We start from the raw sequence: 26,879 nt of genomic DNA on the forward strand, positions 1-26,879 counted from the left end.
CATAAATCTGAGAGGATCCTCGATCAGACTGGAGTAATGGGCCAGACTGGATTAAAATATTAATCAGCTCTGGGAATCATCTTTCTCTCCCCACTGTCCACATCCTTCCTGCTTTCATCATCACAACAGCAGCTCATCAATCAGTTGATCTCCTCTCGGCATCTAATAAGGAAACTCTTCACCTCTTTGTGTCCCAGATTATCTGATTTGCTAATAACACTGGTGCGGCCTGTGTCGTCCAAACTAGGACAAATGAATGTGACTGATGCTGATGTTGAGAAGGTCTCTCCAATTTGAAAGCAGTGATCCATCATCCGTGAACCTTGCTGTCATATCTGTGTGTCCAGGATTCCTGAAGAGCCGTGATCGCTCACACCAGAAGTTCTACTCCCTGATGACCAAAACTCAGATGTTCATCCGCTTTATCGAGGAGTGCTCCTTCGTCAGCGACAAAGACGCCAGCCTGGCTTTCTTTGACGACTGTGTGGACAAAGTAAGGGCTTCCAAATTCTTTCCTTTAAGTGATGTAATGGTTTGAATCAGGCCAGGGGTCGTATTCTGCACGTCTGTTATCGTATTTGCTTGTCACTTGTCATCCGCCGGCTTCTGTCGCGTTCTAATTTTTCGAGTCTTTCTCCTTCTCTGCCTCTGCATGCGGGCAGCTCTACAGTTCAGAGCGGAGTGCAGACAGAGGCGGCAAGGTAAGGTGATAGTTTCTCTTCTTTAGATCGAGGATTGCAGGGTTTTCTCAGGGTTAAATGAGAGAGAAGTTTACAGTGCAGAGAGAGTCTCTGTTTCCTCCGGGAGAGCAGAGTGGAGAGGTTTGCTGTCTGACACTCACACAGTCTGACAGGAGGAGACCTGAGGAGTCCTCTGTGATATACTGTATGTGCAAGCTCAGCTCCTTTATGTCCTTGTTCTTCCACACACTTGTGCAAATAAGTAAGGCCTCATCTTCCTCAATTTAGCGGAGCTCTTTTTTTCCTTCCTCTTGTTTCTCATTCTGTTGAGCAGTTTATCTTTGGTTAAATTTGCAGTCAGGAAATCCAGGCATCACAATTTTCAGCTTTCATCTGTGGTTCCCCTTATTTTGGAAGTATCAGTGGTAAATGAGACAGAAATGGAGTGTGTGTGTGTGCACGCGCGCGTGTGTGTGTGTGTGTGTGTACTTTTTTGGGAAGTGTGTGATTTGACCAAAAAGAGAACATGCACAGCTGAAACAGTGGCCTTAGGATTGAACCCTGGGGTACTCCATGTATCCACATATATTTGTAATTTATCACCAATCTAGCTTCAAACGCCTTCATTTTGTGTGTGTGTGTGTGTGTGTTCTGACTGTAATTGAGATACACACACACTTTGATGTGTTTTAATAGACACAGGAGATAATGAATGATTTGTCACAGGAATAAAAGCTTCAGTGAGGTTTAGTGTTGACATGCTTTGGTATCAACTGCTTCGTTTGCCGGAGCTACTAGACGTTACCCTCAGGTTTGACATCTTCCCTTCAAATCTGACCTTATCTCTCAGCAGTACGGTTTAATATTGCAGCACCTGATTGGGGGACCTGCTGTTGCTGTTCAAACACCCAGTTATACTAATAAGAGTCAATGAGTAAAAGCTGTAAAAACAAGGGTAATAAACAATATACAGCAGTGCTGAAGGGAACGTTGTGTTTGTTTGTGGATATTTGCCACAGCATAAACTTGCATTCATACACTGAAAGTGCATCCATGGAAGTGCATGTTTATGGTTGCATTTCTGACCTGACAGTTCCTGCTTTTCTATTTATTGGAACCAACTGTGTTTGTCAACGTGTCAGAGACGGTCATTGACGAGGCTCTGGAATGCATCATAGTGTTCATTCTGTTTAAAACTCAAACCGTATCCACTCACATCAGGTCTTGATCTGTCGCTTCCACTTCTGACATCTGAAGACCCAGATATGTGCTTGTGTTCAATTTAGTTTTTGTCATGTTTTTGACTCATATCTTAACCTTCAATGGGTTGAATGCCTTTTGTTCTCAGATGTTGCTCATTATTTATGTCCTTTGAAGTTTTCTGTTCCTCAAAGATGTTATACTCATTAATTCTGTCCTCGTGACTGCGGCACCAACAAAAGTCAAACTTTAAGAGGTGAAGAATTGTTTTGGTCTGGATCCACTTACAAAACCCAGTGTTACTCAGCAAGTTTCAAAATCAGATTTTGGTCAAGTTATTGACATTTGCATGGATTGAAACCCTTTCAGAACACAATTAAAGCGGTTTTAAAGTCTCAGTTGTGGCTCTGCTGTGAATATTTCACATTCCTGTGAGCTGTCAGATAACTGATCAAGGCACTTAAACACCAGTGTGGTCTGCTGTTGCAGGTGGACGGTGATCGGCCGGAGGAAACCCGCCTGATAGAAATTGATGAGTCCCAGCGCAGCGAGCACACCGTCTTCATCACACCTCCAGAGCTGCCTCCTCTGCCTGAGGGGGAGGAATATCCTCTCTGCTACAGGTACCACCTGACAGCTCACCTCTGATGGGGGATAAATACACATTTAGCAGCTTTTCAAGTTTAATTTTTCAGTGCAGCATGAACACTGGCACAACTACTGCTACAACTTACTGTAAATGAGACCTAAACTTTAATCTGGAGAAAAGTAGATCATAGATGAGATACTTTAAATCTATGGAAAACCATCTGCATTCCAAATCTCCTGCCGGAGAGTGAATATGTCATTTATCAGCAACACTTCACTGCAACTGCCTCAATAATCCATGAGGCCCCGCAGATTTTCAGAGTTCATTTCCAGCTGTTTTGATTGTAAATTAGATTTAGAGTGTATTTATGGTGCTCTTGACCCTGTAGGTCCCCCTTTAAGTACTCCCAGCATGTGTTTCGGTTGCCAGTTAAATTCATGTGTCTCTGTTGTCACTGTTGTTCTTCAGATATGATGGGTTTCCGGTTTTAAGTCTTGACCTGTTTGACCCTGTGGAAGGTCTGCAGACCCCTTCCTCACGCCTCGCTGCCAGGCACAGCTGCCCCACCAGCCCCGCCCCCATGTTTAGACGCACCAAGCAGGTCAGCAGAGCAGCGACTCACTGATGTTAATAATCATGTGCTAAGTTGGAGAGTTTGAGAGCACATCTTTTTCACTCTCTTTTATACCCAAAGGAGATCAAATCAGCCCAGAAGATCGCAAAGAAGTACTCCTCCATACCCCAGCTATGGTCCAAGTGCCTGCTCCGCCACTGTTACGGCCTGTGGTTCATCTGTCTCCCTGCGTACGTCAAAGTGTGCCACTCCAAGGTGCGGGCGCTCCGCACCGCCTATGACGTCCTCAGGAAAATGCAGGCGAAGAAACTGCAGCCCCCTGATGAGGTTTCTAAACTTTTCCCCAAAGCCTGTTTATTCAAACACACACTGCTTTGACCCATTTGTGGAGAAACTGAGGTCTGTTTTCAGTTTTAATCGTACGTGTGTGTGTACAGGTGTGTTACCGGGTGCTGATGCAGCTGTGTGGACAATATGGCCAACCTGTCCTGGCTGTCAGAGTCCTGTTCGAGATGAAGAAGGCTGGAGTTCACCCCAATGCCATCACGTACGGCTACTATAACAAGGTACAAGAGGCCACGCGATGAAACCCAAATGGTTAAAGAACTAAAATACAAGGGAAAAGTAAAGTATACCAACACTTGGACCCCTGTCTGCTGCAGGACACCTTTGCAAATTATTAGCATGAGTGCAAAGTCCAGTCTTTGAACAGTTCAGTTGATTTTAGAAACATATAAAATTTAAGTTTAGAAATGATGTATCCTCATGTTGAATCTCTTCTTTTGATTCTACAAAAAGTAAAACAAAACTCTCCCACACACAGGAGCAGCTGTTGGAGACATAATATTTTGCTGATAGAAATCTGCTTTATCAACTTGTAAAATCAAGTAAACTAAAGGTAAAGGTACGGCAGCATGATGGAATGCACATAAAACCATCTGAAATTACCTTGGTTTGAAGGGCCTGGATCGTTTTTCTTCCCTCATCTGCCTAAACATTCCCTGCTCCTTAAACAAACCTCTCAGCTGACTGTTTAAAGCCTCCCTCACAGGGGCCTAAAGATTCTCAATTTCACCAACAAGCTTAACGTCCCACACGTGCTGCACTTTAGGTGTCTTAACACTATCGGCATGAGGTCGGAGTCCCCCCACCAGGAGGGGCTCCTCGCCACAACAGCCCGCTGAATAAACTTGCTGCGCGCTCATACCAATCCTGCTTCCCTCCGGGAGCTTCTGAAGTGTATTTTAGGAAACGACAGTGATGTCGAGCGTGACATGGCCACCAATAGCTGCTCTGATTTGAGTTGGCCTCTGGATCCAGCGCCACCAAAGTTCACCAAACTGAACGCAGCCTTATTTCATTTGGAGGAGAAACGGCAGAAGTTCACATGATGTAATATTCTCGTGAAGTCCTTCATGTCCTGCAAGTTGACGTAATAAATGTAGGGTGGAAGATATTTTAATTAAGTGGGAAGGATATCATCTTTTCAAAGTGGATTTAATTTGGCCCTGGGCCACTTCTGTCTCCTGGTGTTCAGGCAGTGTTGGAGAGCACATGGCCCTCAAGCACCAGAGGTGGATACTTCCTGTGGATGAAGCTGAGAAACGTGGTTTTGGGTGTGGCTCAGTTCAAACGGGCGCTTCGGCGACACGCTCCGCTCACCCAGAGCCCGCTGTCAGGTGAACACTCACTGATGCTCTGCAGCCATGAAGAGACAAAATGAGTCACTTCCAGAAAATATCAAAGGCACTCGGATGTCCCACAGATCAGCCATTACAACCAGTCAATCAATAAATGGTCTCCGTAGCGATAAACTAAGACTTAGGATGAGGATAAACTAAAACCTGATGTGACCTCAGAGTTTTTCCAAAGTCTCATTAATGTGAGGTTCTGCAGGGAAAGCGCTGTGATCACCCACCTTCAATAAACATTATTAGAGTTCAGTCGAGCCCTGATGGTGTTTCCCAAGAGGAGAACACGATCTTGAGCTGGGGCCGAACGCTGTGATCGGCACGTGCGAATATGAGCAATGAATGTGGGCATCGGGTCAGACTGCAGTTATTTTTCATATCCGGGAATTTGTGCTGCTTTCCTGCCTGATTGGCCGCTGATATTTTCTGGATCGCTCAAATGTTTTGGAGGCTTTTGAATTTGGGCATCGATCAAAGTGAATCACCAGTCACATGTGGTCACCAGTCACATGGAAAACAAATAATGGACACGTGTACAAGGTCCAACACATCCACACCGTCATTTAAAACACTACAAGCTGAGCTCAAAGGTACGTGTGTGAGTGAACGCCTCCTGCATGCGAGTGAAACCTGCACACCCACGGCGTTGGCACTGATCCCCGTCCCGCTAATCCCCGTTAAGACTCCACCTGAAACGCAGTGAAGCCCAGAGAATTCCGCAAACAACCTGGAAAACAAATCGAAATATCAGTGTCGGTATTGAACTTTGTTATTTCCAGTAAGAGTTGAATTGCTCCAGGTTGAACTGAGCGTTAAAAACCGCGTGCCGCAGCACATCTGCACGGCTGGCGTCCCGTTTCCTGTAACGCCTTCTTGTCTTTGGGCAGATGGCAGCGACCTGGACGCTGTGAGTCACGGCAGCCTGGACAGCTCTGCCGACACTAACGCGACGGTCGAGCAGGGCCCCTTCGCCGCCACCCCCGCCAAAGTAGACCCCACTGATGATAGATCTAGCACAGGTACACCAAACATGGCTGCCGCTCCACCCCACAGGCAGTTCTGCATCTTTTTTTCTTCTCTTTCACTGACACTTGTTATCCCCCTCCTCCATTGTTCACCCACCGTTCTCCTCGTTCCCCCCTCCCTCACACCTGCTCACCCCCCCGCGGCCTGTTTTTCCAACTTTCATTCCCGCGGTCCGTCCATGCGTCTCTCTGCTCTCGCTGCCGTGGGTTTCTCCTCCGCTCCGTCCGTCACTCTGCCCCCGCCTGTGTTTGTCCCTGCATGCAGCCAGCCGTGGGGGCAGTAAAGTGGGTGCCCACTCACTCTGTGGAGGCTCTGAGCTCAGGGGAGCCACCCTCCACCCAGGTAAACCTCCGTCTGTCCTTCTCACGCCTTCACTCTCTCACTTTCATTGTCACTCTGTCTCACCTCCTCCTTTATTCTTCCTCTGTATCCATCTGTTCTCAACTTTGACCTGCTGCTTCTCTTGTTAATATGGAATAATGTATTTTTATTTCAGAAACCATTAAGTCAGTAAAATGTTGCCAGTAAATGTACATTTATGTTGCTTATCCAGTTGTGTGGAGCCAATCAAACAAGCAACCCTCTTGCTGAAGGGGTGTGAGAGTATTCTTTTCAATAAGTAATAATTGTTTCGATGTATTGAGATGCCAACATCAAGTTTTAAAATGCACAACAACAGTGGTAGGTGCCTCCACGTGAAGTTTATTGTGGTTTTCATTTTGAGAGCAGAGAGAATGCTGGGAAAAGTGAGAAGAGAGAAAACACCAAGAGAAATTACGAGGAATCAAGTGTGAAAGCGCTTTGATTCTGCACAAAAACCTTTTGTTTTGATTTCCAGAGTGAGGGGATGATAAAAAGGGTTAAATCTGGTGGATTATAGGTGACAATTTTTCTGGTAGAATCTTTGTTTTTGTTGTGCATTGATGCACACCTCTGCTTTAAAATATGTCAGCTTTAGTGATTCTTTAAATAAAATGTATATATTCCTGACATTACATTCTCACTGCATCTTTCTGTGTTGTTGAGGTTTAATATCAGTCTGCAGCTGTGAATTCATTCTTTGTCTTAATCCCATCTGTTTCCCCTGCAGGAGATCAGTCAGATCTGGGTTACAACTCACTTTCCAAAGAGGAGGTCCGGAGAGGAGAGCCCGGACCTCAGGAGTCCATCCAGGACAAAGACGACAAGAAGGAGAGCGACTGCAGCTCCCGTCAGTACTCCCTCTCATCCCATCCCTCATTTCTAAAAACTTGGCAGCGTTGCAGCCGTCTGGGACTCTTCCTCTTCCTCTGCTTAGATGTTTCCTTTCCTCCAGAGATGATTCTTTTCATTCCATTCTCGCATCAAAGACGCTCATGCCGAGCTTTAATTTTGAAGTAAACTAGTATTGAAAGAAGTGTGATTTATTTTTTTTCGTCATGTCTGTAGTGTCGGAAACAGAGAGCAGCAGAGGAAGTAAAGACTGCCTCCCTCAGCTGGATGCGGACGCCAGCTCGTCTTTCAAACCTCGGGGCATCGTCCGCAGCAGCTTCCCGTACGACGACTCTTCCTGCAGACCCAAGAGCTCCGCCAGCGCAGGTGAAAGTACATCAACAGCCTCGTCTTATTGTGGCATCACCACTTTTCCCATGAGTCTCAGCTGCTGTTGCCATGGAGAAGCACGTTGAAGCGCGTGTCGGCTGAAGATCTCCGCCAATGCAGCACAATGTGAAGGTTTTACTTTTAATCGGGAGTTCAGTTATCAGGCGCTACTTGAGCTGCTGTAGCCATGGCAACAACATCCCAGTCAGCGATAACTCCAACTCTTTCTACATAAAACTTCACACTGGCCTTGTTACATTATTCTAGACGGCATGTTCTAAAGCAGAGGTGTCCAGACCCACTGTCCTTGGTCAAAGAGTTTTCTGCCTGGATCGTGCGGACAGGGTGTGGACACGACTGTTCTAAAGGCTCAGAAAAACACCAAGAATACACATGGAAGGATTCAAAGCTTTAACGTTCGCACTGACTGTGGTTGCTCCTCATCTTCCTCTCAGGACATGTGGCGGGTCTTCTCTTCACGTCCTCCCTGGATGAGATCGGCGAGGTCCGAACCAGCTCTCTGCTCAGGAGACACAAGAGCGCCCTGGAGGAGGTGGTGGGAGGCAGCAGTAACGCAGCATACAAGTGGCAGGGTTTAAGGGGCCGACGGCTGAGTGACGACCCGGTAGGCTGCAGCGCCGCCACGGTTTTGGGACTGGGTTTGACCCAAGGTGAAACTGACCCGGGGAAGATTGCAGGACACCTGGGAGCGGATGTGAAGATTCTGTCTGACACTAGCTTCAGTAAGAAAAAGAAGCCTCGGTCGTTGTGTCTGGGTGGGTCAGAGAGGGCAGTGGTGAACGCGGGAGCTTCCAGATTTCATGGCCACCAAGAGGAGGAAGAGGAGACCGAGGGTCAGGACTCGAGTGATGAGGACAGAGCTAATCCAGAAGCCATTTTCGATCTGGAGGATCTGGATTTAGAGAAACCGACCTCAGCGGTTGGCAGCAGTTTGCAGAAAACCAACACATCTCGTAGGAAACTTATGGAACACAGTGGTGGCTATAGCAACATCGAGAACGCCAAAGGAGCCGTGAAGCGCACAGACATTGAGACAGGCTACGATCCTCTGTCTCTGCTGGCAGCTGAACAGCAAACGGAGGCTCAGTGCTCAGAGGACAACGATGTTGGCGCACCGAGCACCCGCAGACACCTGGCCAGGGAGATAGAACTCTACATGAACCACATGGGCAGCCCTCTTAGCAGCCGCACACCCAGTCTGGACTTGCAGGACCCTTCCAGCCCCCCCCTGCTCCATCCCTCCTCCATCTCTGCCCCTCGCCGGGCCAGCCTGCCCGACAGCTCCCCCCACAGGACTGCCGGAGTACCGCGTTCCCGCACCTTCCACCCACAATCGCCTTCACAAACACCGTCACGTCAACGCCTGTGGTCTTCGCCTTCCTGTCGCAGCTCCAGCACAACCGCCACCCCCAGCCCCAGCCCACGACCCAGTCCAAACAGGGAGAGGGACAACAGGATGGGCCTGGTGTCTCCATCACCCTCATCCTCCTCTTTCACTCTGGACAATCTGCTCACGCCCTCGCTTGACGTGTTCAAGACAAGTATGTTCTCTGCAGGAAAGGGCGTGGCGGAGAAGGCGAGCCGCTGGTACTCTCGCCTGGCAACGTACACCACACCGACCAAGGTAGTGGATCTTGTCAAAACCAGTGTGGTGATTCAGAAACATTAACACAATCAGAGATTAGTGTTTTTGTTTACCAGAGATTATTCTAAAGCCCTAATGTGATTTTCACATAATTATTGATTTAGAGGATTCCACACATGAACATAATCAAACCTTGAATGTCCTGAATTGAAATTGTTTGCACACTGTCTCTTTCAGTCCCAGATTGGATAACTGCAAACTTACATGTTCTGGTTTTAAGACCAGTTAACCTAGATAATGATGCTCTGGCAGCAACGCGCTCTGTGGTGCTGCCGCCATCTGGTGGCCTCTCTTTGCGTTACACTGTTAGTGAAGTTAAAAGCCAATGTGTTGAAGTTTTGACATTCTGTTCCTTTAATGCAGGACGGTCACAGCGACCGCCTGAGCGTGTCTTCCCTCAGTGTTGGAGACCTAGACTGTCCCTCTGCTCTGGGTGAAGACGGTTACAGAGAACAAGAGGGCGCCGCAGTCTCACCTCAGAAGAACGGCCCCCGCCGGAGCCCCAGGCGCAGCCCCCTCCACAAACTGGAAAACCCAACTCAATGCTCCAGCTTTGGGAGACCCACATCTCTGCTTCCCGGTGAGAGTAACAAACAAGAGCACAAGTAATGATAGTGGGACCTAAAATTTTTAAAAAAAGGCCTAGTTTACCAGCACATGTGAGGTGTTGACACCAATATTCCTGCAGGTGGCGTCCTCACACCTCCTGGCTCTCCTCTGCCTGATAAATCGGACCTCAGCTCATCACGCTACACCAGCAACACCAGCATCTTCAACAACTACGGCATGGAGGTAAAACACAGATGAACACTGACGGTGTGGGATGCCCGTTTCCTCATCGCGGAGCATTTGTTCCACCTCCTGTCTCTTCAGCTGCTGATCTCCAGCTGTTCCCGCTGCAAGACATGTGACTGCCTGGTGTATGATGAGGAAATCATGGCTGGCTGGACGGCTGACGATTCCAACCTGAACACAACCTGTCCGTTCTGTGGAAACCCCTTTCTGCCCTTCCTCAACGTGGAGATCAGAGACCTGCGAGGTCCCGGCCGGTAAGGCTGATGCAAGAGGGTTCGGGTGTGTTATGGAAATACAAAAATCAGCCGCGTCTTCCCGCTGGCAGGCTTTTCCTGAAAGGAAGCCCATCCGTGGATGAGGCTGTGACGTCGTCGTGCTCGGCCTCCACAGGATTGGACACGGGGACGTCCTCCCTGTCCACGCCGTGTCCAACGACAGCCGTCTCCCCGCCATCCCCTTTTGTAGCTCTGAAGGAGCGTTCAGGATGTGGGAGGTAGATCAGGCGGGTTTATACCCCGAAAATGTTTCTGATTGGATTTTTTTTATTAACTAGGGGGAAAGTGGTTCAGAAAGAATTAAAACTGTTTTCTCAGGTTTCGATCCAGCCGAGTTCCGAGTATCAACATCCCCACAGGCTGTCGGCAGGGGGCGCTGTTCCCGGACGGGTCCATGGCTCGCAGCGTCAGCGTCTTCAGCCCCCTGGAGGAAACGCTGCGAAACAATAACTGTGTCCCGACGTCAGGCAGTCTGCCCAGTCGCCTGGACGAAGCCGCTGTACGTCGACACAACTCTCTACGTTCAAATGTGAGCCTCGGCTCTTCTGCCTTCCCTTGAGCTCTTTTATCCCTTCCAGGACCCACTCAGTATGGACTGGAGGCTCCACAACCCTGAGCCGGTGACGGTTCCGTACCTGAGTCCGCTGGTTCTGTGGAAGGAGCTGGAGAGTCTGCTGGAGAACGAGGGCGATGCTGTCATCACGGAGGCTGACGTGGTGGACCACCATCCCATCATCTACTGGAACCTGGTCTGGTACTTCAGACGACTGGACCTGCCCAGCAACCTGCCCGGTCTCATCCTCACCTCAGACCACTGCAACAGGGACTCCCAGGTCGGGCCAGAGCCAGAACCACCAGTCCTACTAAACCAGGGCCTGAAAATCCTCGACTCCAGTTTTAATTTCCCCCCCCGGTCTCCTTCAGATTCCTCGTCACTGGATGTCCGAGGACAGCAAACACGTGTTGATCCAGATTCTGTGGGACAACCTGAAGCTGCACCAGGACCCGGTCCAGCCTCTCTACATCCTCTGGAACACCTACAGTGAGTAGAACCAAAAGAAGACTAGAAGCTGGTGTGCAAAGCAGAGCTGAGGTGCGCTGGTGTCCCTGCAGACGTGGGCTACCCTCTGTCCCGGCCCGTTCTGGAGGAGGAGCAGCCGCTCAGCGAGGAGCTGCTGCAGAACGTGGTGAAGAGCATCCAGAGGAACGACCTGAGTCGCCCGCTGGCGCAGCTGCTGCAGCTGCTGGGTCACACCCTCGGGGTCAAACGGCAAAGGTCAGCAGCACCGACCGACGCTGTTCAGTCTGTCGTTACTGGAGAATATTATTGATCCATCAGTAGCATGAAACCCAGCAGAAAGCTGAAGAGGGTAGTTGGTGCTAAATCCGCTCACCCTTCCTCTTCTCCAGGAGCGTCTACAGGGACGTCCTCTTCCTCTCCCTGGTGGCTCTGGGTAAAGACAACATCGACATTGGTGCGTTACACATTTGTAAATAGTAACAATGTAAATGAACTGGCTCCAGCTTGTCTGACCTCTCTTCTCCGCCCACAGACGCCTTCGATCGTGAATACAAGCTGGCGTACGACCGCCTCCTGCCGGGCCTGGTGAAGCTGACCCATAACTGTGACCGTCCTCCCAGCACGGGGGTGATGGAGTGCCGGAGGACGTTCGGAGAGCCTTACCTGTGACCTGACGGCAGCGGCGTCGATACCAGCTCAGGAAAGAGGTTGGAGGTCCAAACGTGCACTATGGCAACGCTCAGAAACCTGAAGGAGCAGAAGGCGACGGTGAAGGATGCTCGGCTTTGGAAGTCCTGTGAAAACCATCTCCCCTTTTTTAGACTCATTTTTATTGCACAGTTACGATACGAGGCGAAAATTAGTGATCTTTTTATCAGTATTTATAACAAAATAATCTTTATTTATGGTTGCATCTGTTTGGTCACCCAGACGGTGGAGAAAAGTTTGGAATTTAGTGCCTGTAATATTTGTATTTTTATTCATTTTTAGGGGCTTTGCTGGTTAAAAACAACCCAGAATCCATTTTTAGCATTTTGTGATTTTATTTTATTTTTTAAAAACACAACAAAAGCAGACTTGAGATCTAACGTCTGGATTCTTTTAGATATTTCATTAACAGCGGTGTGAAACTAAACCTGTAAACTACTTTTTAAATTGTATTTATGGGAGTTGAACAGCAACTTTAATTAACTTTAAAGTGTGGTCAGTATCCTAACTTTAATGTCCCGTGAGCCGTGTTGTGTTTGTCACCGTTAGACACGATTTTAATGTCTCCGCTGAGCTCAGTGTTACCGTTGGTTACGCTGAGCTCTTGGAAAACTGAGTTTTTTCATTTTATCCAGGAGAGAAGTTTTCATACTTTAAGCCATATTTGAGGGAGCGGAAGAGAAGCGCGATGAGAGGAAAGATGCTGTGTAAATATGAACCCGACTGTTTGGTCAGACTGTTGAACAGATTGGACGTCTGTGCACGAACGTCACAGGATGGGTTGAAATCTCAGGAGCGGAAGGGTCCGAACTCACTGTGGCAACTGCAGGAGGGCGTTTTATTAAATGTTTGTCAAAAGGAAAAAGTTTTGGGGGAAATTCAAAGCATCCTGTCCTTTTAGAGTCTAATGTCATCAGAGAAGACATTTTTTCACCTGAAGGACATGAATTTTTGTATTTTTAGTAAAGACTTCGGTAAAAAAAAATCTAAGTAATTTGACGTTTGTAGACGTATAAATCTAAAATGGTTTTCAGCTTCATGAGCTAAGGAAAATGTGGTGTCCAACTTTATTTTCACACAGGGTTTTATTTTAAATCTACAAAATATTTTCTACTTTTCCCCGTAGTGACTGTACGAACAGCTTAGTGTCTTTGAAACCTTTTAATTGTGTTCTTTTTGGACAGAACGTGAATTCAGTTATTCCTTTTTTTTGTACGACGGTTGAAGGACCCTGAACTCACCGCATTGGTGAGCATGAACCACGCATCAATAAGCTGCACTTTACCCCAAAAAAAGAACGCAAGAGTGATCAACAGCCGGTTAAAGCCGACGCTCTGTTGTGGGTTTCAGATGCATTTAGAAAAATATGTAAAAAAAAAAAATCTATAGATAAAGTTTTATAACCTTTTCATGTGTGACTTGAACTGTAAATAAAAACTGACAAATCTCTCGTTTGCTCTGTGACTTAACCACAAATGTGGCCTCTGGGTCATGTGACACAAACAGGAAGTAACGGATCAGTCTGACCAGTCAAAACACTGCAGCAATGTCACAATTAAAAAAATAATTTATTTCAGTTTGGAGGTTTTTTTTTTTCCATTTTTCAGACATTGACCCCCCCCCCCACTCTTCCTGCTCCATTAACAACAGATTTTCCCGTGTTCCAACGGCGAGACGGTAACAACAGTCCACAAGTCCACACTGAGCACAATTCAAGTCAAAACACAGGACGTGAACACGGGGAGGAAAAAATGAGTATCCATGTAGCTCCGAAGCACAGTGAATCCCAAAATATTGCATGATGAGCCACTTCCAGAGGGGTTTAAAATGGAACCAGCCTGAACACGGGTACACAAACTGGACTAAGGTTAGCCGGGGTCGCTTCACACCAAGTACACGCAACAGCACGAGGGCAGACACACGGATTTATTCTGACTATGGAAATGATCGTACAGCACTACAGGCGGGAACATAAAGGAGTCGGAGCCGGAAGTGTCCCGTTTACCTCGCAGCTCTAAAAGAACCAGTTCCAATGTGTGACTGGTCGGCCTTTGACGTCCGGCTTGGTTCTTGTGGTTCTTCTTTTGACGTTTAAGTAAACCTCCGCTGTCCGTGCATGAGATCAAAGTAACTTACTTTAACAGCACCGTGGAAACGGAACTCGACACCAAACCCAGGAGTGGAGTCGGCTGGAGGCCAGTTGAACAGGCTTCAGATGGAAACGGGGCAGATGAGGGCTCGGACCTCCAGCAGCACGCTGAGGACCAGGAACACGAAGTACAGTACGAACATGGTGAAGCCCAACATGCGGCTCATCCTCCAGCGGCAGGCGGCGATGGAGGCGATGACGAAGAGGAGCATGAGGAAGAGCAGCACGATGGCGCAGAACAGGCCGTTGGAGCTGACGGTCACAGGCTCTCCTTTGTGTAACAGGATGAACAAGAGCCACGGAACCGGCAGACTAAAAGCAGAGACAGATGGGTTCTGAAATTACCCCGAGAGCTGCAGAGTCCAGAGGGCGACAGAACCAGTAAATCTACGCTCAGAATGAAACCTGGCAGCGTTCTGGAACGGCCCATTTCCCTCCATCACAATCCATCTGATCTTTGATGCCAAGAGTGGCCACTCACCCCACAGTGATGTCAAAGATGTTACTGCCCACGGAGCTGGACACGGCCATGTCCCCCAGACCTTTACGGGCTACGATCACGCTGGTTATCAGGTCAGGGATGGACGTCCCTGCCGCCAGGATGGTCAGACCCATGATTTCCTCAGAGATGCCCACGGTCTCGCCCACCTGGTAAACAAACAAACAAACAGGGTGCCCCCGTTACCGTGTTCCAACTGGAGCAGAAGAATGAGTCTGAACGAGGCATGGACCAACCTGGTGAGCCCACCACACCATCAGGTAGGAGAAGACCCCGATCCACATGATGGAGCCGATGAAGGTCAGAGCAAAATACTTCCTGGACGCCTGGGAAACGCAGAGGAAGCTTCACAGGCGGCGGCCGGGCGAACGCACTCACGGTCCGACGGCTTTACTCACCGTGTTGCGGACGTCGGGGAGCGTGAGCCACAGCGGGAAGATGATGGGCAGCAGCAGCAGATACGTGGCCTGCCTGCGTCTGGTTTCAGGCCACTCTAAAGACAGCGGCTCGTTCTCGCCCTCTTCCTCTTTTCCATCCTCGTCTTCCTCCTCGGTGCCGCTGGAGCTCTGTTCTTCTGCGCTGTCATCTTCGCTGCTGCTCTCCGAGCCCTGAGCATCAGCCTGTAGAAGAACGCCGATACCACCATCAGGTCACCTGACCTTGACCTCGGAGCGTCTCTGGAATAACGAGGTCTTTCCAGGTTTTATGTGATTTGAATACTTTGCATCCATATTCCACGGCTGCCGACTTGATTTAAATGAATTTGGCGGTCGGAGCTGCACTTCACTTGAGGAGCACTTGGGCCTGATGGGTGTGTGTGGTGGGGGCGAAGGCTCGTGTGGGAGCATAATGAGGACTCCTCGGAGTGGGGGGGGGCGTGCAGCAGGTGCAATGGATCAGGACTGCATTAAAAGACAGAATTCTTTACCTTGGACGGCTGGCTGGAGCCCTCAGCCGTCTCATCGGGCTTCTGAGGCTGGGAGGTGGAGGGCTGGGCTGCAGCGCCCCCTACAGCTGACTCCTCCGTTTCTGGCTTTTGATCGACATCTGCAGACCGAGAGCAGAGAGACGGTCGAACCGGCAAACGAGCTCATCTGCAGTTTATCCCTCAGGCTGACTGATTTGGGCTCAACGAGGCCACTTCAGGGTCCTCGTGGCCCCTCTTTACTCTGGATCTCAGACTGATGACGCAAACACACTCAGAGGCTCCACTGATTAAGGACAATGTTTTTCAGCACCAACAAAGGAATAAAGATCAGAGAAGGTCTATAAATCGACTCAAACGCCACCAGTCTAGATTTCTGCTCGTTTCACTGAAGTTTTGATGGAACTCACCTCCGGAGCGGCGCCGATGTGACGCAGGCTGTAATTTGCCTGTGATTGGGTCGTTCAGAGGTTTTACTTGGTTCTTTGCTGTGAATCAACAGAAGATCCCACTTCACATTAACCGGACCTCAGCCTCACACAGAGCCGTCTGGAGAAGCGAGCGTCCTCCAGACAACAGAACCAATAACCTTTGGGTTCAGATTCTGACCCTCATTCTGCAAACATGCAGCAGCGGTTCCTCCGGTCCAAACTACCGAAGCTCTTTAGCGTAAAGTGAAACCTTTTACGTTCACACGCCTTAAGAATTCTACTAATTTTCTTTGGAACAATTTAAGGAATTAAAGAAAATGTTGGCAAATGAGATTCAAAACGAAAGGTAAGAAGCTTTAAAAGTGATTCTTTGCTTAATTTTTTACCTTTTCCCCCATCATATAATCATATTCCCAATAATTATGTGTGATCTGATGACGGTCAGTGGTCCTCACAGCAACAGCGTCCACTACACAGCACAACACACAACACCACGTCTCACCTGTCCTCTGCGCCGACGTCGCCCCCCCCCCCCATTAAAGGACGCCTCTGGTTAGCAGATACAAACCCCACTGAACACACAACCTCAGGCCCGGAGGCTTAGACTGTTAACAGAATCCCACCGACGGCCATCACAGACGCACAGCGCACGACGTCGAGGCGACATTTTCTTACCTCCATTGTTTTTCCTGGGCGCGGGCCCTTTGAGGGACCCCGAAATAGAGACCTCTGGGGTGGACAAACCAAACGGTTACTGTACCTACAGAACAGATGTTTCTCTACAACTTTTACTATTTGGTTTTCAGTGTTTTCATCATGTGCTGATTCCATAAACTTGAAAGCCAAATAAGGCAAACCAGCAGGAGCAGCCCGGTTTCTCATGTGCAGGTTCTAATGCCAACAGGACGTGATCCAGCTGCACTGGTACTCCAGATAAACTGCTGCTGTCAGAACGCTGGCTCTTATCCAGCTTTTATTAGCCCGTATAGAAAAGCTGATTAGGGATCAGCAGTGGCCAAGTGTTGAGAGAGCGAGGAACAAAGGACCCGGTGCGGACAGAGGACAGGCAGAAGGTCAGCCTGTTCAACACGCAACCCTGGCCGATGGGATGGACGGAACTGGAAGCCTACCGCTTAGGAGGAACAGCTTCAGCATTTATTGAGTCATCCCACAAAGCAGTGAAGATTAAAATGCAAATCGGATGGAATTTTGAACCATTTCCCAGAGTCATGTTTCAGATCAACCACAACGGGCTGCAGGTTTGAACCAGTGTTGCTGCTTACTGGCTGTTACCTTCTCCCAGTGGGTCCAGAGTGTGAATCATCAGCTGGAAGATGGTGTTCCTCAGCGAGGTGTTGTGGAGAGACGCCGAGCTGCCGCCTCTCTGCAGGGCAGGCCGCACCTACAGGACAACAGCGCCGCCCATATTTACTGTTGCTGCGATTAAAACCTTTAAACAACTCAAAACCTTCAGAATGAACCACGGACACTTAAATCAAACAAAACCAATCGAGGGAAACTAGGAAAAACTGGGAGTTGGTCACAGCTTTTCGCACCCTGAGTCTCGTTCTGTCCTCCTGTGGCTCAGGTGGAGGTTTGTTGTGTTGGGGGCTGCTCGCCGACGGCTCGGGTTCAACTCTGGGTTGATCTTCAGTCTTTGGTGCAGCGGCAGGAGGAGGAGGAGCGGGTGGGGGTGGAGGTGGTGCTGGAGCAGCCTCACTGTCCTGCGGAGAGAAGCAAGTTAAAGCGCCTTCAGAACTTTGACATGACCGTTAGATCTTCAGTACAACTTTGACTTCTTGCTTTGATAACCAACAAATATCCTAAATCTGAGCAGGCATTATCACACATTTTAACTGGTGGCGTGTGCGTCTGTGTGCTGTCTTTATTTTGACAGTTACAATGGCATTGAGACATTTCTGAAATCCTGGAGGGCGAGGTCACGTCTCCCAGGACCTGCAGAGCCATCAACGCGGCAGCGTGTTTGATGCTGACGGGAAGAGTGAGCGCACGTGCGGCTTTGTATTTAAACCACAGCCGTGGACATTCATTCATCTCCCCCGGCTGCAGGTGGTGGTCCGCTAGATGATTCAGCGGTGGACTCGTCATTCGTATTGAAATCACATCTCTCCACACCGATAGTTCACAGGCTTTTGTTTGAAACGCTGACGTTTCCATCGGTCCGGCGCAGTGACGCGGCAGCACCTGGACTCTTCTGTTGTGCATCAAAGGCTTTTACACAAATGCAAAAGTGTGAGCTGCTCTGACTCGGCAGGCAGCAGCGACACTGATGAAAGGACAGAACGAACTCTACACACAGAGCGCAGGCACAGGCGTCGTCACACGGGCTGTTGTTTTGAGCCACTGACCTTCTCCGGCTCTTCCGCCGTCCACACCTTGACGATGCTCACGTGCTTGTTGAGCTGACTCTTGACCGCCTGCTCCAGCTGACTGTTGAACTTCATGAAGCTCACGTAGCTGACGTAGGCCAGCACCAGCAAGACGCTCTCCCACCACAGGATCACGTTGTCCAGGAAGAATACGATGAGCATGATGAGGCCCACGATGTAGAAGGTCACGTCTCTGAAGAGCGGCCACCACGTCAGGTGCAGCACCTCCCGCGAGGAGATGGCGCACATGCCAATCACAAACAGGATGTTAAAGACAGCCGAGCCCACGATGGTGCCGATGCCCACGTTGCTGTGGGAGATGAAGACGCCGATGAGGGAGGTGAAGAGCTCGGGGGCGGAGCCTCCGGCCGCCATGAAGGTGGCCCCGGCCACATCGTCGGAGATCTCCAGCTTGTTAGTGATGACCTCCAGGCCGGGAACAAAAAACTCATCACAGACAATAGCGAGGGCGACAAACATGTATATCATGCCTACGATGTGCAGGAACACCCAACCTTGCTGTCGCTGCTCCAGTGAGAACAAGTCCTCTGGGTAGTCACCCTTCCTGTGAGGGGTCTGGTGCGGAGGATGGGGGGCAGCGGTGCTGACTGTTGGAGGCGGCACAGTTGGAGCAGGTTTGGGCTCTACATATATACACTGTTCAATATCGGTCCTGTTGACGATTATTACTGAAGGAGGTTCGGTGTCCTCAGGTGAGACAACCTCCATCTCCTTGGAGGACATCAAATCCCGGATGTTGACCTCCAGAACACCTTCACCCCCCTCCGGGGCATCTTCCATCTGGCTGGAGACTCTCAGCAGAGGCAGTCGGCCCTTCAGCGTCAGCGTGTAGATGACACACAACAGCACACCTGAGATGAAGAGGAGGACGCGGCCATGGCCGAGTCTCCTCCTCTGTGGCGAGTGCACGTTCATGGCCCCGTTGTGTCAACTCCAAACGAGAATTTCACGTCAGATGCTTTGTTTTGGTCGAATTTCAGCACCGAGTGGCGAGAAGACGCCACAGACAGACGTGCACAAGCTTTTCTTCATCTTTTACAGTGTGCAGCTTCAACCTGCAGGACTGAAAACACAGAAGACAGATTCAAAAAAACGTGGGGTTCTAAAGTCCTCCCCGCTTGCATAGCAGCAGAGCCACTGACACAAAGTGTGTGTGTGTGTGTGCTGAAGAGTGAAGAGGATGCAGACTGCCACCTGTTACTATGGCTACATAATCACAGAGGCTCTGCCTTCACACTGAAGGACCCAAATGGAAACACATTAAAAAGAGAAGGAAAAAAAAAATGGAGCTTGCGTCAAATTAAATGAACCCATTCTGATTATGTCCGACATTACAGCTTTATAAAAAAGATTCAATTAATAAAACAGATTAAAACAGAGCAAACACTGAGGTGGCTGTCATCTCAAATCTGACTATATACTAAAGCCGGCATCTTTAGGATTAACTTCAATAAGGGGGGGTCATTTGCACAGATATGCAGATGAACCCAAGCGAGGCTGCCCCTGGATGCTCCATTTACCCAACACAACTAGCAGAGGCAACAAAGACGGGTAATAAAAGACACAACAGCGCAGGTCTTACCTGTGGTGCAGACCGCTCGTCCCTCCAGCTGCGCGCAAGGGACGCAGAGCTGCTGACTCCAGCTTCTGGGGACTACAAGGGCGCACCGCATATCAGGGCTAGAAGGAGGCTCAGCATAATGCCGTTAATAGGATTAGGAGCCAAAAACCTCTCACCTTCCCTTTTACTCATAACACACCAACGTTCAGCGTGGACCGAAGCTCCACAGGCGGCCGAGAGCGCAGCGCCTGCTGGCTCTGCTTTAATCCCATGTTCGGTGGCAGCAGGAGGGTCCGTCTTTATTTAGGGACCAGAGGGCGCTGTCAATTTAGACATTTGAATTAAAGACACATTTTCTTTTTAGATTTGGCTTAGACGGGATGCAAAACCAAGATATTCGCACTGCAGGGGTGCTGTATTTATTAAAAAAAAAGAAAAGAAAAAGTAGCGTTTTTCTGCAGAAGACGGTAATATTGTGCACCAGCTTAAAGGTCATTAACACGCACACGTGTTTTGTTTTTTTTTAAATCCGTGTAAGAAAAGTGAGCGTAATGTTTAAGTTCTGCTGATAACACCAGTTTTTAATGTTCGCGGGGTTTTAAAAACAACTGATGTGGTTCACATGGGATAATAATAATAATAAAGATATGAGAAAATCTGGCAAACCTTATATTAATGTTGGAATACTGACGTGTTTATGGGATTTCAGTCTAATTTACATCAATACGTAAACTAAACGCGCAAAAATCTTTCTTCGTAATTTAGGGATGTTTCCTTATTTGCTAGCTACCTTAGCAAACTTTATAGACAATTAATAATAAACGTGTACATTGTCTATATACAGTCTATATCTGGTACTTTATTGAAGTTAAAATTAGGAAAGGTCCATAAAATCATTCCGCATTAATCATATATATAACAGGGAACATAATTTACCTGTAATTTAACTTTTCCAAGCTCGTGTTTGCAGAAAAGTGTTGCAAAGCTTTAATTTGCACCTGTGAGAGCACCTGTGGAGGCCCAGGGAGAGATCTGCTGCGTCATAAGCTGACACGACACCTATCGGTCAACTTTAGAACCCAATAAAAGCATTAAAACACAATCACATGTGAAATCTCAGTGTTGGAGCTATTTGTTACGTTGGTAGTGTCTAATTACTCATTATGTTACTTTTTTGTTGTTTAGTTTTGGGGAATGCACCTTTACTTTGATATTTAGTATAGTGCAAGTTCATTTGGGGGTATTTGACCATGCTTTTATTTTGAAGGTACTGGGTAGCTGGCGTGCACAGGATGAGAGTACATGTACGGATATGCAGACACAGGCACCTGGGAGGGTTGATGGATAGTTCCCAGGGAAAGAGAGGTGACAAAGGGTCGTGGTTTTGTGCATTTGCTTGTAATGGTAATAAATCCTATGAAACTTTATTTTTGCTTGGAAAATTGACTCTGGACAATTGACTCTGTTATAGCCTGTGTAAAATCCTCAGTGGCAGTTTGATTTTATTTATATATTTTATCTGTCAATCGGTGCCTCCACTCACTTAAATTTGTTTCCGGAGGTTTTACATTGCTATTCCTCAGGATGAAATCTCAAATCTCATACAAAGCCTGTTGCCTTGACATCTGAGAGAAATCATTTATTTTTGTCAAAATAAAATTTGAACATAAGACCTTCAGAAATGCAGTTAGATTTTTGAAAATAATATGCCGGCAATGAACACTGCCATAAACGTGCACCTATAGAAAGAAAACACTCAAAAACAACAATTTTAGAAACACAAATAAATAATATTCGTACAAAGGAAAGGCTTAAAATTAGAAATAGAGCATGAGGGCCGACAACACTTGAGTCCAAAAACATAAAGCACGATTTCCTAGTTTCTGCATAGAGACTCAGTCAAGTGTTCAATTGCAGAGAGAAAGATGCCAACACTGTTAAAAACATGGGCGTTAAGAGGAATTTTGATATTTAGGATTTAACGGATAATGTTTGCTGGAGCCCTGGAACACATCAGCAGTGATGAGGTGTGTTCCCCAATCATACCTGTAGGGGGCGCAACAAGCAGATGTTGTGCTTCGCTTGTCAGCTGTAACATTTGTAGTATTTACAGGACACAACACACGTTCAGCTTCTAGGTCATGAGGGATTTCATGTGTTTGAAACTGTTGACATCCACGCTGGTTTGCAGAAGAAAAAAGACACTCAAAATTTCATCAGCTTAACTTATCAGAAAAGACCAACTTCATTCCTTGAACCTACAGAAATATAAAATCATTCACAGCATCTACACAGTAAGATCTCATGTTTGATGGTTGAGAAAAAGAAATAGAAGACATAAATGAGGAATAAATGGAGAAATCCTTCAATGATGATTTATAATTAATGTGACTTTCTTTCACCCAACAAATGGTGCTGATTAGTTGAGCATTGGTGATTCTGTAAACTGCTCATAGCTCAGATCACACAGCTATTCAACATATTAATTTAAAATATGAGTTGTACATTTAATGAGCATAAATATATAAAAATCTAATCAAGAACATTTATACTGTTGCAGGTAAAATGATAAACATCCCAAAATGGCTTTTCTTGTACAACCATCTACAGACTGTAATTTATATGAACATCAGAATTCTTCAAAATTATGGCAAAACTACCTCGACTGCCCCCTGGTGGTGGGCTGACCGACTCAGCCCTGCCTTCACCCTGTACTACAAATAATTTACATTTGAAGGATATTGGAGATATTCTATCAGTATTAATCAAATATTAAATTAGTTTCAGTTTGTTAATTGATATGAAACCGGTGTGTGTGTGTGTGTGTGTGTGTGTGTGTGTGTGTGTGTGTGTGTGTGTGTGTGTGTGTGTGTGTGTGTAAGAAAGAAAGAGACAGAGAGAGAGACTGGTGAAGGCAATTTGAGCAGATAGTCCATCTTGGTTTATTGGACTTTCCTTTTCTTTGTGCGATATCGTCGCATCCTCTGCTTGTACAGGTGCCTGAAATTAATAAATAGTCCTGCACGGGAGAAAAAACACACATTTTTAATAGAGATGTAACTCTGATAATGAAATATTGGAGGCATTGAACAGTCTGACACAGCAGTGTCTCTAATGCGTCACAGTGAGTCGTCTTAAAGTTAAAAGTGACCAGTGAAAACAAGCTGTTTCCCCTCAGAACACTGAAAATAACCATTTAATCGATTTAAAACAGTCTTACCCAAAAACATGAGGACCAGGTACAGTTGCAGAGGGCAAGAGAAGCTCAGAGAGCCCCCCAGCACTGCAGGGAGGGGGAAGCTGAACCGACGAGTCTCGTCGAAGATGGGCAGCGACTGGATCACAGCCACCGCTGGAAACAAGCACAGACGGTCCGTCATCAGCCACCAGCGAGAACTTTAGGGATCGGTTCCCTCATCGGGCGAAAACTACCTTCAGCCAAAACCCCCAGCGGGTACAGAGGGATCCAGATGCTGTATCGGATCCACGTGAGCAGCTTCCACTCTGTGCCGATGCAGGCCAGCATGTAGAAGGGGTACCTGAGGAGGAGGAAGTGGCACAGACATGACAACAGACAGGAAGAACTGGAGACAGAGGGATGAGGGTGAACTCACCTGAAGACCTCAATGGTGCTCCACAGGTAGAACACAAAGAAGACAACGGGCCTGTTCTGCATCTCCTCCAGACTACCGAAGATCACAAACAGAATCACGTTCCTGCCGGCCACCTGCAACATTGCATGGAGATGATTGACAGCATAGTCATGATTCTGGGGGGAGGAAGTCCAAAACTGAGCCACCGGTCGGCTGTAAGGTTACGCTGGGTAGCTAAACCCTCGCTAGGAGGCACCGACTGACAGTTAAAACACATAAACAATCACAGAAGACAGTTCGGGATCATTTTACTTTTTATGTGACGTGAGCCAACGCTGGCTAACATTAGGTCGACTCAGATCACAATTCAATACGTAGTTAATTCTGTATTATTTAATATTTGTCATGTTAAAAAGTCAGGTACAATTACTTGTATCATAGCAGGGAAAAATCCAGTCTTGACCAGACCCAAGAGTGGATTTACAACTTCAAGCACGGCCATCATCTGACAGAAGTACATCATGTCTGCTGTGGTGTGGAAGGTATCGTAGAAGGAATCTGCAGAGGGAAACACACACCGGAATAATTAAACAGCACACTGCATCACATTCATCCCCATCATTTGCATAACAAATCCCTGCTGCACATATTTCCATGAGACAAACAAAAGCTCATCTCTCATTTTGAGCCACATTCTGAGAGCTGGATTTGCCTGTGCTGCGTTTGTGGTACAGCAGGTGTTGACGTTTAGTGATCAAACAAACCAACAAACAAACCTTGACCCAGGATGAAGAGCCGAACCGTCAAGTTGACGAAGATCCAAGAGAACCCCAGGAACTGCACCAGGTTGTACATGAACAGGTAGCCTTTCTTTAGCCCAAGATAGGCTTGGGACACAGAAAGAATGATTAAAATGGTGCCAACCTTTCTGAGAATTCCTCTCAAAAGATATTGATCGTCACTCTGGGACCATTTCAGCCACAGGCTGTAATTATATTAATACGCATTTCTTAAATATTTCCACATTTTTAATAATATTAAAACAAAACCAAAGAGTAATTAGGTAATAAATGGCTGATGTTCATTGTTTCCTTTCAAAATTCCACCATATAATTCAGGAAGTACTAAAAACTAAAATGATCTGAATTCTTTTTTTTTTTTTTTTAATCATGTCAATTTTGACCTCATCAAGTGATTGAAACCCAAGTTCAGCGTGACTCACGGTCTTTCCGAACCCTCGACTCCACGTTTATCCTGTTAATCTTCTCTTGCTCCTGAAAGACATCAAATCCACAATTCCAGGTTTCAAAAACGGAAGACTTTTGCAATTTTACATAAACCGGTATTGAATAAACGCATCATTAGAGCCTGATTAGAAGGTGAAACCAGCACATTTAAACATAATTTGCCTTCTCTACAGTCTACAGCCTTCTCCCCTGTGGGCACCATTGTTAGCTACTGCATGTTTGTCTCGCAGGCCTTGACCTTGGCCTGGAGCTCCATCTCTGCATCGGACTCGTCCACCCAGCGGTCAAAGTCTGGGGCCAGAAACAGAGGCTTCTTCTCCTGCAGCGTCAGACGGTCCCACCAGCGCTCCTGCTGCTTCTTGATCTTGATGTCCACTTGACGCTGAGTGGATTTATGGCAAAGCTGGAAAGTGTTCAAAAGAACATGTCAGTCAGATCCTGCTTTTCGGGTCCAGTAACTTTAGTTAGTTTTTCTATTCCACTGAGCTCTGCTATTCACTGTTAGCAAACTGCATTAAAATACACTTTAACAGACAAACCCGAGTGTCAGTACCTCAGGTTTAACTGGTTCCAGGAACTCCAGGCTAAACCTGTATTCATTCTCTCCTTTTGCACCATGACCTTGTGCTGCGAACCAACAGTAAAACTTTATTATTTTATGCAGTAGGAAGGACATTCTGGAATTGCTGTCTGATGAAGAGCATTAATTATTTGGAATTGCCTCTGGTCATATCATCACTCCACTAATGTGAACACCAACCACTGAATTGAAGTGTGTTGTTTTCTTGCAGGCTGATGTCAAGATTCTGTAAAACATAAAGGTAGCCATCAAAAACAACCTCAACAGCATCCCAAAACAGACAAACACTGTCTCACAAACTTTATCCAGACTAGATAATTAACCCAACTCAGATTTCGACCTCTTTGCAGCTATTTCGTCTGTCCCGAGAGAACTTAACAAAAATTACCAATGTTTTCTTAAGAGTATCTTTGCAAAGCTGCGTGCAAGGCAACAGATGCTCTTCAGAGAATTCAACCCCCTACAATGCAAGCTAAACAAGAGCCAGAGCAGCATTTAACAGGTCATACATTTTTAATTATACATTTGCTCAACAGATGCTGGATGGGATGGAGATGTCAGGAGGAAGAGGATCTGGATTACATTCTGCAGACTCAGTACAATGATGATTGAAGACGTTAGAGGCAGCGGTGTTTAAAACCAATCAAAATTTTAAAAATATTAATGTCGATACAAAACAACATTAGAGACGTGAGTATTAACTTTCGGACGTTTACACCGTCATAAGAACGCTAAATTACCACATGCATATATATTTCGAATCCATTATATCTTAAATCCTTAGCGTCACTTAGCTAACTGCTAGGCTAAGAAGCAAGAGAAAACCTATGCAGGCAAAAGTTACAAAAGGATAACAAAAAACACCATGTTTATATAATGTACAGTGTAAGTAGACGCCGGGTGGAGGTGGCCCGTCCTACCTTGGCATCGCTCAGTTCCACCCGGAGGTAAATCTCTCCGTGCCGCTGAGCCCAGTAAACGTGGGGCGTGAGGAGCTGCATGGTCACTGCCTGATTTATACTGTCTTTGTGGCATCAAATAATGGAAAACTATTTAAATTAAAACCGCAAAGTCCTCATCTGGGACCGGAACAACGTCCTCATATCAGTAAGAACTTCCGGCAGATGATGGAGGAGACTTCCGGGAGACGCCGATGCCAAAATAAGAGGCCTACGCCGATTTGAGGCACAGTAGTTTCTATATATATATATTAAAAAATGTTATTTAATCTTATGAAGCTTACAAAAAAGTTTAATCAAGTCCCGGACTTCAGTAAAAATTGTTGTACTTTACGTGTCGCTCACATACCTCAGCGACTTCTATATAGTTTTTTAAACTTCCAATATTGGGAGAAATATATTAAAAACACTATTGCTGAACATCGAAACCGACTTTAATAATGTAAAACCCATTGTTTCTTTTACCTTTATAAACAGCAATTTTAAAAAGCCCGAATTGTGATCTATTTGGATGAAATGTTCCTTTAGCATAGACATATAGAATACAAAATAGATTTAAACTCTGTCATAGACTATTCATTTTCAGTTATAAGCAATCGCAATACAATGTAATAAAAGCACTGTTTGGCAAAAGCAAATGCATTTAAAATACAACTTTTACACACATATAGGAAAAAAAGACAAACTATAAATTGTCCAGTATGATTTTAATTTGTGT

At 46.8% G+C, this 26,879-nt stretch overlaps 3 protein-coding genes across 9 annotated transcripts in view; 1 reads left to right on the top strand and 2 right to left on the bottom strand.

Annotated features, from left to right (window-relative positions):
• The window catches only part of LOC130514869 (C-myc promoter-binding protein-like), a 28,772-nt gene extending 15,519 nt beyond the window's left edge, over nucleotides 1–13,253 (top strand). The window contains 22 exon segments of the mRNA XM_057014705.1: nucleotides 348–493; nucleotides 663–701; nucleotides 2,370–2,503; nucleotides 2,938–3,070; nucleotides 3,164–3,370; nucleotides 3,481–3,609; nucleotides 4,581–4,722; nucleotides 5,622–5,753; nucleotides 6,025–6,102; nucleotides 6,851–6,970; nucleotides 7,189–7,338; nucleotides 7,797–8,986; nucleotides 9,371–9,587; nucleotides 9,696–9,799; nucleotides 9,881–10,056; nucleotides 10,128–10,295; nucleotides 10,396–10,576; nucleotides 10,656–10,910; nucleotides 11,002–11,119; nucleotides 11,191–11,353; nucleotides 11,488–11,552; nucleotides 11,631–13,253. Of these exon segments, the coding sequence (XP_056870685.1) occupies nucleotides 348–493; nucleotides 663–701; nucleotides 2,370–2,503; nucleotides 2,938–3,070; nucleotides 3,164–3,370; nucleotides 3,481–3,609; nucleotides 4,581–4,722; nucleotides 5,622–5,753; nucleotides 6,025–6,102; nucleotides 6,851–6,970; nucleotides 7,189–7,338; nucleotides 7,797–8,986; nucleotides 9,371–9,587; nucleotides 9,696–9,799; nucleotides 9,881–10,056; nucleotides 10,128–10,295; nucleotides 10,396–10,576; nucleotides 10,656–10,910; nucleotides 11,002–11,119; nucleotides 11,191–11,353; nucleotides 11,488–11,552; nucleotides 11,631–11,767 (4,184 nt within the window). The 3' untranslated portion in view covers nucleotides 11,768–13,253.
• A 464-nt stretch (nucleotides 13,254–13,717) lies between these two features.
• On the bottom strand, nucleotides 13,718–20,809 carry LOC130514874 (sodium/potassium/calcium exchanger 1-like). 7 transcript variants are annotated; one of them, XM_057014727.1, is made up of 13 exons: nucleotides 20,719–20,808; nucleotides 19,959–20,102; nucleotides 19,804–19,875; nucleotides 18,180–19,284; nucleotides 17,367–17,534; nucleotides 17,104–17,212; nucleotides 16,486–16,539; nucleotides 15,790–15,867; nucleotides 15,383–15,501; nucleotides 14,853–15,074; nucleotides 14,691–14,780; nucleotides 14,437–14,603; nucleotides 13,718–14,267 (listed from the first exon to the last, which is right to left on the bottom strand). In XM_057014727.1, the coding sequence occupies exons 4-13, from the start codon at nucleotides 19,134–19,136 to the stop codon at nucleotides 14,018–14,020; spliced, it is 2,214 nt and encodes a 737-aa protein (XP_056870707.1). In that variant the 5' UTR covers nucleotides 19,137–19,284; nucleotides 19,804–19,875; nucleotides 19,959–20,102; nucleotides 20,719–20,808; the 3' UTR covers nucleotides 13,718–14,017. The 7 variants fall into 7 exon arrangements, with proteins under 7 accessions (XP_056870707.1, XP_056870715.1, XP_056870698.1 ...); XM_057014735.1 differs by having other exon boundaries at nucleotides 14,853–15,062; nucleotides 19,804–20,102; nucleotides 20,719–20,809; XM_057014718.1 differs by having other exon boundaries at nucleotides 19,804–20,102.
• Nucleotides 20,810–21,395: 586 nt separating this feature from the next.
• LOC130514907 (very-long-chain (3R)-3-hydroxyacyl-CoA dehydratase-like) lies at nucleotides 21,396–26,518 on the bottom strand. Its single transcript, XM_057014809.1, has 11 exons — nucleotides 26,123–26,518; nucleotides 25,383–25,428; nucleotides 25,176–25,249; nucleotides 24,861–25,025; nucleotides 24,598–24,649; nucleotides 24,152–24,262; nucleotides 23,806–23,933; nucleotides 23,397–23,509; nucleotides 23,215–23,321; nucleotides 23,003–23,134; nucleotides 21,396–22,801 (listed from the first exon to the last, which is right to left on the bottom strand). The coding sequence occupies exons 1-11, from the start codon at nucleotides 26,201–26,203 to the stop codon at nucleotides 22,725–22,727; spliced, it is 1,086 nt and encodes a 361-aa protein (XP_056870789.1). The 5' UTR covers nucleotides 26,204–26,518; the 3' UTR covers nucleotides 21,396–22,724.
• Between the last annotated feature and the right edge of the window lie 361 nt (nucleotides 26,519–26,879).

The sequence above is a fragment of the Takifugu flavidus genome, chromosome 2, assembly GCF_003711565.1.
Source record: "Takifugu flavidus isolate HTHZ2018 chromosome 2, ASM371156v2, whole genome shotgun sequence".
NCBI classification, from domain to species: domain Eukaryota; kingdom Metazoa; phylum Chordata; class Actinopteri; order Tetraodontiformes; family Tetraodontidae; genus Takifugu; species Takifugu flavidus.

Coding starts and splice junctions, on each gene's coding strand:
- LOC130514874 (XM_057014727.1), bottom strand. CDS start 19,136: ATGAACGTGCACTCGCCACAGAGGAGGAGACTCGGCCATGGCCGCGTC. Junction 17,535..18,179: donor CGGCGGAAGAGCCGGAGAAG/GTCAGTGGCTCA, acceptor TTCTCTCCGCAG/GACAGTGAGGCTGCTCCAGC. Junction 15,868..16,485: donor GCCCAGGAAAAACAATGGAG/GTAAGAAAATGT, acceptor GTTGATTCACAG/CAAAGAACCAAGTAAAACCT.
- LOC130514907 (XM_057014809.1), bottom strand. CDS start 26,203: ATGCAGCTCCTCACGCCCCACGTTTACTGGGCTCAGCGGCACGGAGAG. Junction 25,429..26,122: donor TGGAACTGAGCGATGCCAAG/GTAGGACGGGCC, acceptor TATGTTTTACAG/AATCTTGACATCAGCCTGCA. Junction 24,650..24,860: donor AGATGGAGCTCCAGGCCAAG/GTCAAGGCCTGC, acceptor GATGTCTTTCAG/GAGCAAGAGAAGATTAACAG.